The 17,548-nt window shown below is 45.8% G+C and overlaps 1 protein-coding gene across 17 annotated transcripts in view; it reads left to right on the top strand.

Annotated features, from left to right (window-relative positions):
• The first annotated feature begins 1,018 nt into the window (after positions 1-1,018).
• The window catches only part of STKLD1 (serine/threonine kinase like domain containing 1), a 78,007-nt gene continuing 61,477 nt past the window's right edge, over positions 1,019-17,548 (top strand). The window contains exons 1-7 of one of the 17 annotated variants that reach the window (XM_053281731.1): positions 2,360-2,376; positions 2,894-3,137; positions 7,787-7,891; positions 9,439-9,483; positions 11,899-11,973; positions 14,301-14,405; positions 17,174-17,244. In XM_053281731.1, the coding sequence (XP_053137706.1) occupies positions 7,823-7,891; positions 9,439-9,483; positions 11,899-11,973; positions 14,301-14,405; positions 17,174-17,244 (365 nt within the window). In that variant the 5' untranslated portion in view covers positions 2,360-2,376; positions 2,894-3,137; positions 7,787-7,822. Of the gene's footprint in view, positions 1,058-1,574; positions 1,674-2,185; positions 2,330-2,358; positions 2,377-2,893; positions 3,138-4,076; positions 4,171-4,568; positions 4,727-5,008; positions 5,127-7,786; positions 7,892-9,438; positions 9,484-9,545; positions 9,711-11,898; positions 11,974-14,300; positions 14,406-17,173; positions 17,245-17,548 lie in introns of those variants that run through there. The other 16 variants (XM_053281725.1, XM_053281732.1, XM_053281726.1 and 13 more) reach the window with 16 other exon arrangements.

The following is a 17,548-nucleotide window of genomic DNA, read 5'->3' as shown; positions in this document are numbered from 1 at the left end:
GCAGACCCTGCTTTGCTGTGGGGACAAGTCATGCCTGCTACCACAAGACCAGCTCTCCTCTCTAAAGAAGAAGCACGCCCAGGCACAGAACTCTGTAAGGGGCTACAGTCTGCACCGTTTGAACACGCCTAGGATCGGGGTGCAAATGTATTTACACATCCTGAACACGCCTAGGATCGGGGTGCAATCATTGGGAATGCAGAAGAAGCACGCCCAGGCACAGAATTCTGGTGGGATTGCAGACAGTTTGCAAAAGGCCGTCCTGCACAACTAGGATCGGGGTGCAATTATTGTCGCTGCGGAAGAAACCCGCCCAGGCGCAGCAGAACTCTGTTGGGACTGCAGTTTGCAAAAGGAACTAAGATTCCGGGTGCAATTATTGTCGCTGCGGAAGAAGCCTGCACAGGCACAGAACTCTGTTGGGACTGCAGTTTATAGAATCAGGCTGCGTGTTTAGGACTGCTGTGGAATTTGCCAAACTGCACTCCTAAACATGCAGTAGCCCGATCCTAGGTGTGCTTTTGCAGCCCCAAGGGGGGCTTGCTGCCACGTCAAATGGGTCTGGAAATGCAGCCTTCCAGAACATCTGGAATCCATATTCTTTTTCTGTGCAAATAGCAACAAATATTTATCTACCGCTTTTCGACAAGTTTCCAAAGCGGTTTACATAGAGAAATAATAAGGGGGAATTGTGTGTGTGTGTTGGAAAGCAGAATATGAACAAATTAAACATTTTACTTCGAATTGGACTGTGGCTGTAAGTAAATCAAAGGTGCTTAGAACTGCAGCCTTTACCACAAATCATCAGTGGCTCAGGTAGCTTCACATTGGCAGCATGGAGATCAAAGGGCTGGCCTGCCCTACAGGGTTGTTGTAAAGATCGCAGCAGGAGAAGATCTGCCATCTTCAACACGAATGCACTCTTGTATTGTTGTATATTGGGAAGTGAGGCCCAGGGAAAGTCATTTTGCACAGAGGGCACTGACAGCAAAGTTGAAGAAATGAAATATATGCCACAGAATTTTTTTTTAAGATGCAAAAGAACAGTCTGAAATTGGTGGGATTTCAACTTCAGGCATTCTTCATTTCATCGAATAATGACCACACACTAAATTTGGATCACACCAAATGTGAATCTGAGAAAGATCTGCTTCTCTTGGGCCTGATGTCACCTTTGAATCACTGGTCTAATTATTTCGTGTTGAAAATCTGTTGAGAATAAAAACAGATAAATATGTGTTCAGATTTTCTTCTTTAAAATACCCCAAACATTATTTAAATTCCCCCTCCCAGCATATTCTGGTGTAAAAAGTAGTGCATTCTGCTAATATAAGCGGCAGGGTGGTGTTTATGCAAAAATTGGTTATTTTCCACAAACAAATCCACAAACTCTGTGTGTTCGTGTGTGTGTGTATATATAATTTTTATGTCTATTTTAATGTATTATATTTAAATATTTTAAATATATATTTACCAAATATGTTTTTATTTAGTTATTTATTATATTTAAATAAATATTTATTTGGAAAAATACATTTTTAAAAAATATATTGTGATTTTGTGATATATATTGTGATATCACAATAGATGGTGAGCCCTTTGGCGACAGGGAGCCATTTATTTTTATGTATTATTTCTCTATGTAAACCGCTTTGGAAACTCGTGGAAAAGGGGTAAATATTTGTTGCTGTTGTTTATTATCATTACGTATATAAATCTCGGATGCTGTTCTTGTTTGAACACCACCCTGAGTCTGTGGATTGGGTGGTATATTATATCTATGAATGAATGATAGATATTAATTCTCTGAATGAATGAATGATATTAAATCTCTGAATGAATGAATGAATGAATGAATACGTTTATATTTATTGAAGTGTGTGTGTGTGATTGTCTTGGGAGGGGAGGGATGGACAAGGTTTCTCTGTGTGTGAGAAATAATAATTTATTATTATGTATACTCTAAATGTTTGGTCTGTGACTGTAAATAAACGGAAACTGAAACTGAATCTATGAGACCCAAGTTGAGAAAGCTTCAGAACGGAAGATTATCCCGTTTACCTCACATTTCCCTCAGTTTGGGTTTAATTTGAGGTGGGGGGGGGGGCATGAACTCCTCCCGCCCCACAAGGCCAAGGAAGGGGGCTGAGGAGATACATAAAATGGCCGGGGGGGGGGGCGGGGGGGGAGAAGAGGGAAGAAGAGAAATGAGCACGTGCGGGGGGAGGGAAGCATTTTCCCGCCCTTTGCGCGGGGGGGGCCGGTTTGAGCCGTTTGTCCCGCGCTGCCGCCCCTCCCCCACCATTGCTCAGCCATGGAGAAATACGAGGTGGGGGAGGGGCTAAAGGGGGCCTGGGGGGGAGGGGCCGCAGTGGTGTAAGCCCCCCACATACATACTATGGGGAGGGGGTCGAGAGGACAACCTGTCAGTGTGGGGCATAGGAAAGGGATATGTGGGGGAGGGGGGAGAATGTTACCTCAGAGGGGTGCCTGCATAAGGTCTGCAGGCGATGGGGGGGGCTCTGAAGCAGGGGGGTTATGTTGGGGGGTGGGAGGTGATAGGTGGGGCAAAAAAATTAAAATGTGCTGTGGGGCTCCTGGGAAGGAGGCAGGGGAGTCCCTCAGAGTTGGGGGGAGCCCAGGGGCCATGGGGAGAGGAGGACCCCTCCTTATAGTGGGGGGTTCTGGGAATATAAGGAAAGCAAAGCCCTTCCGTTGTGGGGAGCCGGGTTTGGGGTGGGGTGGGGTGAGGAAGAAGCATGCACTGCTTGGAGGGCACTGCTGCTGCTGCTGCTCCCTTGGGGTTTGGGGGCACTGTGGCCTGCCCCCCCCCCCCCCCCCCCCGTTTATTCATGCATGCATTTTTTATTTTATTTTATTTTATTTGAAATAGTTATACCCTGCCCCTCCAGTGCACTTCTGCCTCGGGGCAGCTCAAGACAATAAGAGAGACCCAAGATACAGTAAAAGTGATAACACGAACCAAATGAAACAAACGAAGAAAAAAGGGGCCAGATTAAAAACCACAATCATTCTCAGGTTCAAATTAAAACTGAAAATGATAAGACGCTAAAGAACCTACCAGATATAACCAACAAGTAATAATCAGGGAGCATTAGAAAGCCTCCTTCAAAAAGGTGCGTTTTAAGACGGCAGGTGCATGCAATATCTGTTCTTACGGGGTCATCTTTCTACGGGGAAGGCATGCCATGAAATGTATGCATGCCATATTTATGGATATATTTATTCTATTTGTTACTTTTAAGACTCCAGAAGCAGGATGCACGTTTTGGAACAAACTTGTGAGGCTGGACTCGTGTGGTATTCCCTAAGGGGAATATCTTACACAAGTGTAGTCTCCGATTCACTTGCAAACCAGGACAGGCCTTGCTTTAGCAAAGGAGACAATTCATGCTTGCTACCACAAGACCAGCCATCTAATGCTAATGGCACAGCGGGGAAATGACTTGACTACCAAGCCAGAGGTTGCTGGTTCGAATCCCCGCTGGTGTGTTTCCCAGACTATGGGAGACACCTCTATCGGGCAGCAGCGCTATAGGAAGGTGCTGAAAGGCATCGTCTCATACTGTGCGGGAGGAGGCAATGGTCAACCCCTCCTGTATTCTACCAAAGACAACCACGGGGCTCTGTGGGTGCCAGGAGTCGAAATCAACTTGACGGCACACTTTACCATAAGGCCGGCTCTCCTCCCTAAAAGTATTGGAAAATATTGGACAGAAATGGAGAAAGCCTCCAGAGAGCCACCTCAATTTGAAGTTTTTATTTGTTTGTTTGTTAATTAATTATTTTTGTACACCGCCCCAAACTTCCATCCCTGAGCGGAATTGGCAATGCTCCTACCACTCTTCAAATCATCTCAGTGGTGCATGCATGCTTCTCCCCTTTATTTTACTCTCATATCAACCCTGTGAGGTAGATATGGTTGTTATATAAAGTTAATAAACACAAGGGGCATCGCTACACTGCAGCTTCATATGCGTGTAAATGTCATGTTTTCCCCTGCAAAGAATCCTGGGAATTGTAGTTTGGTGAGGATGCTGGGAATTCTCTTCTAAGGGTCACAACATACAGTGTTCAGGGTACCCTGGGTATATTGAATGACGGCTAAACCACTTCCCTGCCGGTCACGTAGATATGCACAGTGATGTGGTATGCAAAGGCACATCGTGCCTGATGGCACAGCTAACATTTCAACTAGAAAGTGGGAATGCTCAGTCCAGTTTATGGGACAGGGGTTCTCAAATTTGAGTCCCCAGATGTCGTTGGACTACAATTCCCACCATTCCCAGCCACAATGTAGTCCATCAACATCTGAGGACCTGAGTTTGAGAACCCAGGTTATAGGGAATCTCAGTAAATTAATGTTTGCTTACAAAAATTTTGCAGTTGATTATAGGAAGGGGCTCGCTGTGGCTGTGTAGTAACTAGCTGAATAACTGACATAATGTACACTATTAAATAGGGGTTAGAAAACAGATAACTACTACAAATATTTATATACCGCTTTTCAGCAGAAGTCTCGGGGATCCCCCAACGGGCCGCAGGCTACCGCAAGAGATCAGGCCGGTACTTGGGAACCTACCCTCCCAGCGTGGCTGGTGTTGGTCCCTCCCAGCCCATGCAACCCTGGAGGTGGCTGCCTGCCTTGTCCAGGGCGTGTCTGCCTGGCCCCTGCAGGATAGCAGCACGCCATCGCTTGAAGACGGCAAGTCGTCGCAGGGTTGGGGCAGCTCCCGCGAGTTCTCTGCCGGAGTTATCATGAAACAGGCCCCACCTGCCAAGGGTTATATAAACCAGAGCCGGCCAATGATGAGGGGCCAGTCTGTGAAAGGAACAGATTGCTGAAGGGTGGAGCAGAACTCCCCAGTGGCCATAATTCACATCACACCCATTCTGAAAGAGCTGCACCGGCACCAGTTGCAGGGGAGTAATGGCAGGAGAGAGGGCATGCCCTCAACTCCTGCCTGTGGCTTCCGGCAGCATCTGGTGGGCCACTGTGAGAAACAGGATGCTGGACTAGATGATAGGCCTCCTTGGGCCTGATCCAGAAGGGCTGTTCTGATGTTCTTATGTTCTTACCAGTTCGTTTCCGGGTCCAATTCAAGGTGCTGGCTTTGACCTTTAAAGCCCTTCATAGTTTGGGGCTGGAATACCTGAGGGACCGCCTGCTCCAAAGGGTTGCTGCCCGCTTGACGAGGTCATTTGAGCAGGCTCTACCCTGGGTGCGGAAAATGAGGGAGGCTTGTTGTGCATGAGGGACGGGGCCTTCTCTAATGCTGCCCCCAGAATCTGGAATGCTCTCCCAGTGGCTATTCGCTCCTAAAAACTCCCATCACAGTTTTTAGAAAGTATATGAAATAGTGGTTTTTTTACCCAGGCTTTTATATGATTGTGTCTACTGCTGCTGCTTTGTATTTTGTATGGTTATCTTATCCTTGTATTTTAAATATTTTTAATCAGATCTGTTTTTATATTTAGCTTAATATTTTAATTGTGTAATCTTTATAGTCTTGTTTTAATTTTTGTGTGAACCGCCTTGGGATTGTTTTAATGAAAGGCGGTATATAAATTTAACAATAAATATATAATTCTGAGGCCGTCTGGAACCCTCTATACAAGAGGAGGTGGAAACTTACAAGGAATTCTCAAAGCAGTTCACATAGAAAAATAAATATTAAGTAAATAAGATGGTTCCCTGCCCCCTAATGCTATATGGTTATTATTTTACACAATATTTTCAGTTTTCTGCTTGGATATGTTTTTGGAAAGCAAAACACCAGGGATCATATTTCCACAAAACAACAAGCTCTTTGCTGCCTCCACAGGCCTCTGCTAACTTGACAAAGAGGCACCTTTTAACATGGTGATTCTCTTTATTTAGCAGGGGGAGAGTAATTGGGCCTATCCACCTCCAGCACAGGACCTCCAGTGTTGCTGGTGTCTGTCTTATGTTCCTTTTTAGATTGTGAACCCTTTGGGGACAGGGATTCATTGTATTTATTTATTATTTCTATGTGTAAACCGCCCTGAGCCATTTTTGGAAGGGCGGAATAGAAATCGAATAAATAAATAAATAAACAAATAAATAATTTGTGATCGGCTTGCAAGCCAGGAGCAGAACCAATGGTCAAGTGGGTCTGTAAAACCTGGTTTGTGCTAACTTGTGCTGGTTGGGTGTGATATCTGAGTTGACAAACCATAGTCATAGCTATCGTTCTTCCGCCAGAGGCCACCACGCTTTGAAACATGAATACTGGACAGATAGAAACTGAAGCAGGCAGGCAGCTCTAAACCATGGTTTGCATGTTGCTTGGGGAGCTAGGACCCTGGTTTAGGTTCTAACCTATGGAAAGCATGAACCATGGTTTGGTGTGATGCCTGAATTGAGAGGCTATTCACACGATGGAGGAAAACCGGCTTAAGGGAACCCAGCCCAGTTTTCCTCTATTGTGAGAACCACCAGGCTTGCAGACGTGCCCAGTGGTTCTACGGCAACTAGCCCACCAAAGTAGCCATCCACTTAAACGAGGTTAGCGGAGCAAGCACTCTGCTAACCCCAGTTGTTTTTTTAATGAGTCACTGCTGCTGCGCAAGTTCGCTATGAGGCAACCTATGAGGAGACCCCCAACCAGGTGGCAACAAGAAGCCTCCCAGCATCGGGGGTCTCCCCAGAATGCCCCGCACACTCATGTGGGGCATCCTGGGATTTCTGGGCGCCAGGTGGCCCCCAATCCCCACCACCCCTACTGGCTCTGTGACAGAGCCAGGCGGCCAATCCGGCCGGCAAAGGTTAGGCTAGCCGCTCATGTGCGGGGAGACCCGCTCTCTGTGCCAAACCCCTCCTGGCTTTACACAACGATCGTCTTTGATGTTGGTGTGCACTTGAACAAAACCTTAAGTGTATATCTAAGATATACAATGTGTGAATCAGCCCAGAGTCATCCAGTCCTGCTCATGTTGTTGGCACTTTGGTGCAGTGATTGGTTGTGAATTCTGTTCACGGTAGATTGTGAGCCTACTAGTGAGAAAGGGCTACCCTGCCTGCAGGGAGGAAGTGCAGAAAAGCTCCCCTCCCTGCTGACTATCCTCCAGGCTTCCCTGGGTGGGCATATCGCCTGACTAGACAAGCACTGGCTGCTTCTGGGGGTTGGGGTACCAGGACGTGTCACCCCACCACCCTCCGGAAACACCATAATGCACCATGCAAGTTTGCACCTTTGCACCAAGGTTGCGGCTGACAATTTTAAAAAATGGGGTTAGGAGAATGCTTGCTCTCCTAATGCTGTTTTAGATGGAGGCTTCACTTCACAGGCGGGTTTGCTGCTGTGCTGCCGCTGGGATCGGCTCGATCCCAGCGGTTCACACGGGTGTGCAAAACCGGTTTGGGCTCCCTTAAGCCCAGTTTTGCACGTGTGTGAGAATAGTGTGTGTCCCTCTATCGACTTTGCAATGCCTGGACCAATTTGGACCAAATTTAGTACAGTTGTAGTGACACACAGGGACACCTCAACGGTGTAGTTTGTGATGATGTCATCCACCCCAATTCAGGATGGCGGATGCATGAACGTTTGAGGCACAAGTGGGTTAACTTGTGAAGATGGCGGTAATTATCAATTAAAATTATACGAAGTAGGCAGATTAGTTTTCACCAGAACTTCTTGTTTTGTCTTGAGCTAAGAATGTGGACTTGATGGTCTGAGTGCCTCCGAGGTAGCCCGGTCCTTTCCCTAGCTGTTGATTTATGCACATTCATCTCCGTATACAGGTGCTGAAGGAATTGGCTCCTGGGTCAATTGGGACAATGCTGGTGGTGGAATCCAAAGCAGAGGTGGGAAAGGATGGTACTAGGAAGAAGTATGTTGTGAAAAAGGTAAGAGAGACGGGAGAAAGGGAAAGGCAGTTTCCATGGCAACGTGATTAGTTTTCCTGGCGATTTATTGCTCGATAGACCAATGCATCCAGCAGAGGCGTAGCAAGATTGTAGTGGGCCCAGAGACAAGATTTTAAAATGGCCCCCCCCATCACTGAAGCTCAGCTTATGAAGAAAAGAAATCTTAAATGAGGCTGAATAGTGGTAACAAAAAGCAGAGTAAAATTCATATCTATCTATCTATCCTATGTGCCACAATAGAACATCATCCTAAATTATTTTTTACAAGGTTTTGTAAATTGTGGACGATGCAAGTCATTTAATGGTACTAGAGAAAGACATGCTGTTCTGGTAGCTCCCGGTCTTAACACCCACATCCATTTCAGAGGATGAATACAACTGAAGGAAGCCCGGGCAGGTGCGTGGCTGGGGGAGTCAGTCATGTGACTTGCCTCGGGGGGAGGCCCAAGGCAATGGGCCCCCAGACAACTGTCTCCCCTTGCCCTATTATAGTTACGTCCCTGGCATCCCCCCATTTACCTCATGTTACAAAATAGGACATAAAACATAATCAGGACATTATTTGAGCAAAATAGCAAAGAGCTCACAAACCTCCTTAGTCCAGGGGTTCCTACACTTTGTTTTAAACAAGTGTACCCCTTCTGTTGCAAACCTTCAGCTCAGGTACCCCAGAGAGATTGTGGGTGTATAGAACACGCATGCACACATTTAAATGCTATAGGTATGGGACAAGAGGCTTCTCAGGTCATTGGCTGACATCCAGAGACTACATTACTCATGAAAACTCCCACTGAAATTAATGGGACAAGTTTTCTTGTCCAATTAATTTCAATGGAAGTTCTCAGTGCTAATTTTTTGAAACCTGTTTCTGAAACCAGCGATACAGGAAGATGCTGAAAGGCATCATTCCATATTGTGCGGGAGGAGGCAATGGTAAACCCCTCCTGTATTCTACCAAAAGAAAAACCACAGGGCTCTGTGGGTGCCCGGAGTTGAAATTGACTTGATGGCACACTTTACCTTTTACTTTAGTTTGTAGCCTATTAAGTGAAAGAGAATGAGATATTTGTAATGATTGAAAATGTTTTCCAGGCACCCAGAAGACGCACACATGCATGCTAGGGCCAGAACCCTGATCTTTGCGCTTTGGTACCTCCCATATCGGTGGGACAGTTTCATCACATGGACCTCCCAGTTATTTGAAATAAACTGGAGAGGTTTTGTTCCAGGTCCTTACAGGAAGCAACAGCTTGTGGGTCTCATAGTAGAGCTCTCTCAGTCGAGCTCCTCTGTGTCCCTCCACCCCTTCAGAGCAAATAGCAGCTTCAGAGGGAATGGTTTAGACTGGGAAATGCTGCACCCATAAATGCACACTTTGCCCCTTGTGTGCCCTGCCCCCATATATGGTAAATAATAATTGTGAAATGTTCACAACTTTCACCTGATGGGACTGGCTAGTTAAACAAAGCTTCTTGGTAACTCTTAATTTGTTTTGCTTTCACAAACATCCTTTTCTTTTGGTACAGGTTGAATGCATTGATGAAACACAAGCAAATGATGCTCTTAAAGAGGTAGCTTCACTTCACTAATCTCCTGTGTCACATCCTGATCTTGCCTACTTCTGGCAAGAAAGCTGGTGCCAGGGGTGTTGCTGGGTACTTAAAAGCTCTGGGGCTCAGGCCCACAGCCCCACTTTTGAAAATTACTCAGTCATGCCCTCCCCACCCAAGAATAATTATTGATGCTTTTGAAAGTCTCTGATATTATAATCCAGGACCTATGAAGGTGGAAGAAGCAGGTGAGGATAAGAGCTAGGAAGAGATCATGGGGAAGGGAGGGGGCTGGTGAGATTGAAGGCTCTGAGCAATTCATTGGGGGCATGTGCCTCATTGGCCACCCCCTAATGATGCCCCTGGCTAATGCCACAATAAATGTTGTGAGCCGCCCAGAGAACAATGTGTTATGGGGTGGCTAACAAATAAAGATGTTGATGATTAAATGTGCCTTTATAGCGTTCAGGACTTGTTTTTGCTACAACATACAAACAAATACACTTTGGGACCTTTTGCAGAGAGCACTAGGTGAATAATTTTGAAAGACTACACTGTTTGACATTCAGACTGAATTACTGCTGAGGAGTCCAATTGAAATTAAATACAGTAATCCTTTAGAATAACTCCTATTGAGCAATTTAGCTGGCGGATTTCTCTGCAGTGGTTTAAACAGATCAGTGTCCTTGTGTTATTTTGAGGTAGTTGATGCATCCCAGTGACTTGGTTCACTTTGTTAGTTTTGTTTTCTTTGTACTTTAATGCAAATATTTGTCATTAACTTTTTTCTTAATGACACTGCAAACAGAATTGCTAGATATTTTTCAGATATGTTCTTATATGTATTTGATAGACAGTGATGAAAGGATCATAGAAACATAGCTGGTCCATCTGGCCCAGTATTCTACACTGCCTGGCAGCATCTCTCCAAGGTTTCAAGCAGGAGTCTTTCCTAGCCCTACTTGAAGATGCTGCCTGTGATTGAACCTGGGACCTTCTGCATGCAAGGAGGCATATGCTCTACCACCATGGGTATCCACAGGCATTTTTCCGGGGGAGGGAGGGGAAAGCCTGCAACCCTATACTCAATACTTATGTGGAATTCTCTGCCACAAGATGTGGTGACAGCCAACAACCTGGATGGCTTGAAGATGGGTTTGGATAACTTCATGGAGGAGAGGTCTATCAATGGCTACTAGTCGGAGGGCTATAAGCCACCTCCAGCCTCAAAGGCAGGATGCCTCTGAGTACCAGTTGCAGGGGAGTCACAGCAGGAGAGAGGGCATGCCCCTTTCAGCTCCTGCCTGTGGCTTCCAGCAGTGGCATCTGGTGGGCCACTGTGGGAAACAGGATGCTGGACTAGATGGGCCTCCTTGGGCCTGATCCAGCAGGGCTGTGCTTATGTTCTAATTATCTAGGAGTAAGCCCCACTGAATTCAAAGGGACTGGCTCAATCCAGGCGACTGGCTTAATCCTTGCCTCTCCCCCGCACCACAACCGACCCCCAGATGCCCATGTTTACCACTGGTCCCAACTAAATTCTGTGGATAAGCTTCTTTGGAATATGTGGCCAATATCTGGATTAAATTACCCTTGAATAGTCTCATTGAAACTAAATAGTCTTCGAGTAACTATAGAGAAGCTCAGTCTGGATGTCAACCCTTCAGTGTTCTAGTGGAAGAAGCAGGGTATGTTAAGTCCATTTAGCTGCTTTGCATTTTAATGAAAAATGAGATTAAAATGCATTAAATAAATTCATATTAACAAGAGTGTTTAAATGGAGGAGTTTTTTTGGGGGGGGGGGTCCAGCCCAGGCCCTTGCAGCACCCAAATTAGGCTGAGGTAGATTTCCTGTTTCTTGCATCAGCTTTGTATGTTTAACTTTAGTTCCTAAGACTAATTCACATCTCCTTATTGTTTTAAAATGACACATAGAGAATGTGGGAAGAGGGGTGCCCCAGGACAGTCCCAGGTGTCTGCAGATGTGGTGAGCCAGGTTCCCTGATCTAAACAGAGTGAGGATGGCCTTTCAGTTGGAAAGGAAAGGAAAGGTTGTGTTTCCTTTGTGTTTCCCCATTGTGACCACCAATGGGGATTTGAACCAAGAGCCTCTGGGCAGGTTGCTTTCCTGCTGTACCATTAGGTGGCTTGGCCTTTCAGTACCTAAAAAAATGAATTTTGCACCTGGCTGAGCTTAGAAAAGAGTTCGACTTTGAGATTTATTCCAAAAGAATAAATTTGGATGCAATCTTATGAACCGTTACTTGGGAGTAAGTTCCACTGAACTCACTGGATTTACTAAACATACATAGGATTCTCGAGTGGGGAGGAGAGAATTGGCAGCTGGGAGTGCTCCCATCACATTTGTTTAAAGTGAATTGCATGTTATAGCTGTTCTGCTAGGCCTGTTTTCCTCGTTTGCTGTCTTCCTAACAGGCCATGGAACTGCTGAGTTTGAAGCGTCAAAATATCTGTGCCTATAAAGAAATGTTTATCATCTGGGACAATAGGGTGAGAATGAAATGGCATCTTTTAAAGCTGCAGTTCTACACATACTGATGTGGGTAAAGTAAAGTTGTGCCCTCAAGTCGGTGTCGACTCCTGGCGCCCACAGAGCCCTGTGGTTGTCTTTGGTAGAATACAGGAGGGGTTGGCCATTGCCTCTTCCCGCGCAGCATGAGATGATGCCTTTCAGCATCTTCCTATATCGCTGCTTGCTGATATAGATGTTTCCCATTGTCTGGGAAACACACCAGCAGGGATTTGAACCAGCAACCTCTTGCTCCCTAGGCAAGTTACTTCCCCGCTGTGCTCAAACTCCATTTAATTTAGTTGGAGTTCCTCCTGAGTATTCATTCATTCATTCAGTAGATTTCTGTCCTGTTCTTTCCCATGGGTTCCTCAGAATGGCTTACAGTGTCCCCCCACCAAATGTTAATACTCCTGCCCCAAAAAGGCTCACAATTGGAAAAAATTAATATTGGGCCGATTCAAACGCTATCCTCCCTGCCCGTGCTCAGGTCTGCCAAAAGCACATCTGCCATGATGCCCTCTGCAATATCCCTGTGCCTCCTGGCATGACCCTTCATTGCACAGTCAGGTGCTTTTCATCAGAATTTCCCCTTTATAAATGCTCAAAATACTTGTTTAAACACCCGTACATGTTGGGACATCTTCAGATGACATCACAGATACTCTTGGAGCATGTCTCTTTCTCAGTTGCATGAGCAGGGTTAGTCCCCTGCTAATTGAGCAAAGAGGTGCCTTTTAAAAGTGGTGATTATCTTTATTTAGCAAGGGGAGAGCAACTGACCCTATCCAACCCCAGCCCAGCATCCCCCCAGTGGTTGTTGCTGGCGTCTATCTTCTGTTTCCTTTTTAGACTGTGGGCCCTTTGGGGGAAGGGAGTCATGTTATTTATTTATTTATATCTTATGTAAACCACTTTGGGAACCTTTTGTTGAAAAGCGGTATATAAATATTATTTGTATTCATTATTATTATTGTCTAAAACATCTTAGTTCAGGGAATGAAAGAGGCCAAATAAAACCAACGTGGCAGAGTAAACATTTAAAAAAATCAAAAGAAGAAAAAATGAGATCTGCAGAGGCTTGGGCAGCAATTCCTGGGTGAACCGAGGGAGGGGCTAGGGCTCCTACGTTGGTGTGGTCCACTGAAGAGGGTATTATTTTTATTTATTATTTATGTAACATATTTCTATACCATCCGAAACTTGCGTCTCTGGGCGGTTTACACTTAAAATCTATTAAACTATTAAAACCATTAACATTAAAATCATTTAAAACCCAACATTAAAAGTCTTAAAACTATTAGACATACACCTTGGAAATCCAGGATAGGATCCCAGCACAGCCACAGATAAAACTGAGATAGCAGTCCCAAGAAATCTTTCCATTGGACTGGACTACCTCATACGGTGGGCGCAGGAACAAATCCTTGTTCAGTTCAAGTTTATAACAGTCCATGACCAAATCAGAACAACATAAAGCCATAATAAACACATACATCAAACCAAAATTACACTTTTACCTTTCAGACATCAAACCAGAAAAACTCCCCTATGCTTTGATGTTCAATAATTATACTCCAGCTTAATACCCTTTACCATCTCTTGGCACCCTCTAATAGCTGCCTCGTAAAACTTAGCAGCATTGTAGGTGATATCTGCCTGCTTGTCTGCTAAAAGAGAGGAAAAATATAATGTTTCTGAATGTCCTGATAGATGTATTTAAAATGGTGTAATAAGGCTGCTTCTGCAAGTTCAAAGTTGTCAAAAAGCAAAAGAAAAGCAAAAAGTGGATTTTTTTAAAACCCTGGATATAAATCAGGCTACACTCTTAACACGCAATGAAAAACCCAAATTGTCTGTGAAATGCTCCCTGATAGCTTGCAGGGACTTCAGGGTAAATTTGGCCAATATGTGGACTCATACCCTCCATGCTGGAGGAGATGTAAACTAAAAGCCAGGTGTGAAAAACCTCCAGGGGGGAAATAAGTGTTGCAATCTTTCTGAATTGATTTACAAATGTTACTTCTGCCGGCTGGTTGATTATTTTTACCTCTATCGAGTTAGGCATGCCTGCTTAAACCTATTGACACCAATAGGCTGTCATGCCTAATTCTGTATAGGATTGGGCTATCAATACCACTTTGAGACACTCAGACTGTTTCTTTCTTGACTGGGCTGTTTTGGAATGCGGGGAGGGGGAACCTTGTGAGCCATTTTGGAAGGGCGGTATATAAGTCAAATAAATAAATAAATAAAATAAAATGAGCCCCTCACACCAAGTGGTAGCTTTATCTTCATCCTGTTGCAGATTTCATCTGTTTTTCTTTGCCTGGTGATGCAACACTCGGATCAAGAGAACCTCTCATCTTTGATTAAGGCCAAGAGGCAGAAGCATGAGAAATTTAAAGATTTGGTAAGAAAGAAAGAAAGAAAGCTTATATTCAATAATAATGAATAAACAGATCTATTATAATACAGCCCCCTCCCCACTCACCTGTGCATTGACGGCATTTGGAACATCTTGGGACATACTGTCATAAAGTACAACAAAAGCATACCAATATCAAATTAAATGGGGGTGGTGGTGTGATAAAATGGGAGAGGAAGGGGATGCATGTGAAAGGGGAAATCCATAGCTTAAAACATTTGAAAAATAAAGACTTCTCAGTTGCTGGGGTCAAGGGCATCATCACCCTCGAGTTCATCTAGTCCATCCCCCAAAAAGTCAAAAAAGAAAAGAAAGCACACCAAGGGTGGGCAGTCGAAGTGGGGTGTAAAACACAAACTTAAAGAGTGACACACTTCAGATCAGTCTGGCCCAGATTCAGGTGACCCTAGCACCCTGAATCCCAGACCTATTCCTATTGACAAGTGTATGGTACCAGTTACACCAATAATTGACCTGGAGGCTGACCCTGATGGAGATCAGGACACTGATATTGTCCCTGACAAAGAAGAAGGTGACTGGTTGGGGGCGGGGGGAGGACCCAGAATCCAACAAGGTCTCACAATGCTTATTTGTGTCTGAGGACATTAATCTGCTCACGACTAGGGTCACTGCTACTATTGGATTACAATCTAAGGTGACACCAGAAGCCATCCAGACTGCTAAGGGGGATCTGGTTTGTGAACAGGTGGGTCAAGAGCGAACATTTCTGAATGGAGTCACTCAGATCCGTGGTGGAAGCACTCCACCACCTAGACTTTCTTTCTTCCATGGACCTGCAGGAGGCATACCTCCATGTGCCAATACATCCCAACAGTTGATGCCTCCTCAGATTCAAATATGCAGGGAGGCACTATCAGTACGTGGCCCTTCCATTCAGCCTGTCTTCGGCACTTGTCTTCTCCTTCAGGGAATCTGGGTTTTCGCGTACTGGATAATCTTCTGATCCAGTCACCATCCAGGGAAGCAGCAGAGTCAGATCTCCAGAAGACACTACAGGCCTTGCAGGAACATGGGTTCATAGTAAACACTGGAAAAAATAATTTGCTTCCATCACACAGACTTCAGCATCTAGGAGCGGTGATAGACATGGTGCAGAATCACCTGATCTTGCCCCAGGAGAGTTTCCAAATTATCACCACAGAAGTCAGATGGGCATACTCTGCTCCTACAGTTCCGCTACTGACATTAGTTCGACTCCTGGGTTTGATGGTGGCTACATTGGAGGCTGTACCATGGGCACAATTCCACCTTAGAGAGCTCCAGTGGTTTCTCCTTCCATACCAGAAGGCAATCGCCAGCAAGAAACACACGATGCTAACACTGTCACCCCAAGTACGTCACTCCCTCTGATGGTGGTTGTCACCACTAAACCTATTGAGGGGCAAGCAATTTCTGGATCCACCAAAGACTATAGTAACGACAGACGCCAGCACCAGGGGCTGGCGGGGTGGGAGCATCGTCAACAACATTCGGCACAAGGAAAGTGGACCATGAAGAAAGAACTGTTACCCACAGCATAAACTGGTTGGAGCTGAGAGCCATCCGCTTGGCTGTGAGCTCCTTCCATCAGAACCTGCAGGGTGGATGTGCTGATCAGGATCGACAAAACAACAGCAAAGGCCCATGTAAACCGACAGGGAGGTACAAGATCAAAATCCCTCCATGGGATGGGCAGAACAGCAACTTGCATCCCTATCGGCACACCATGTGAGGGGGGAACTGAATCAAGTAGCCGACTGGCTAAGCTGAGAGGACCTGATGCCAGGCAAATGGTATCTGAACAGGCAGATATTCCAGCAAATATTTCAGCATTGGGAGAGGCCAGTGTTGGACCTGTTCACTACACCTCAAACAGTAGCAGAGCCAGACCAGCAGTGACCTGTGTCCGGCTGTGGCAGCAGCCCCGCTTGCCATGCCCCCTACGTCTGATGCCAGACGGGGGGGTTGGTTAGCCACGTGGCCCCATTTGGGAGTTAGATCCAGTCCAGCGCAATATTCGCAGCGCGGTCAGGAGTGGCTCTCCCTGCCACTCCTGGCTGCGCTGCGAATGCAGTGATGGACATTTAACTCCTGAACGGGGCCACGTGGCACCCAGAGGGAATGGAGATGTGCAACACCAGCCGCTCTAATTGGCATGCAGTATGAAGCCTCTGGATTGGCCAGGGCAGATATAAATACAGTCCAGGCAACTTGGCCTTTGATCCCTGGCTGAGCAGCTGAGCAGATCCTCTTTCTGGTTCTGCCAACCGACTACAGGATCTTGGGTGTGAGAATAGCCACTCCTTACCTGGTTCTGGGTACTGCCACCTTCAGTCTCAGCCTGACCTGGACATGCTCCATAGCCAAAGTCCATTTGCTGACCTAAGGCAGAGGACAGAACGGCAGAACAGTGCTTCTGGAGTGCCAAATAGCTCAGATGTAGGTGGGTGGTGCTGTAGACTGGAGTAACATTCCTGCTAAGGGCAAGAAGCTGGGTGAGAATCTCTCAGCTCCTTGAAAACCTGATGGCACACACTGGGGAAGGGGCCATAGCTCAGTGGTATTGCATCCGCTTAGCATGCAGAAGGTCCCAGGTTTAATTCCTGGCAGCATCTCTAGATACGGCTGAGAAAAGTTCTGGTCTGAAGCCTTGGAGAGCGGCTGCCAGTCAGAGCAGATCCGACTCAATAGAGACAGCAACTTCCTGTGTTATCTCCCTTTATATAGATTTTCTCTTATATTCCTTTCTACAGGTGATCCGGATGTTCCTGGGGCAGATGGTGGATGCTTTGGTTTACATCCACCAAAAGAACATTTTTCACAGGTGGGAAGAAATGCCAGTTTTGGGGCCAGTTCTCCTGAGCAAAAAGCGGCTCGGAGAAGCTTCCAACCCAGTTTTGGGAGCTGTGTGTGCTCCCAGTTTTCTGTTGTGCCCTTGCAAATACCTAGGTAGGAGGAAGGGGAAATGAATTTGCCTGGGGGCTGGGTTGGACAGCATTTCCTTCACCTTCGATAATATGCTGTGTACAAGTGCTAGGTAGGACAGTATGCTCAGTTCTCAAAACTGGGTAGAATGTTTCTCCAAGCGAGTTTTTGCTCGTGTGATGAGAACCAGCTATATGTCACTG

The sequence above is a fragment of the Hemicordylus capensis genome, chromosome 17 (genome assembly GCF_027244095.1).
Source record: "Hemicordylus capensis ecotype Gifberg chromosome 17, rHemCap1.1.pri, whole genome shotgun sequence".
In the NCBI taxonomy this organism is placed as follows: Eukaryota; Metazoa; Chordata; class Lepidosauria; order Squamata; family Cordylidae; genus Hemicordylus; species Hemicordylus capensis.
The sequence above is the reverse complement of the archived record's forward strand: the minus strand, read 5'-3'. Positions and strand labels throughout refer to the sequence as shown.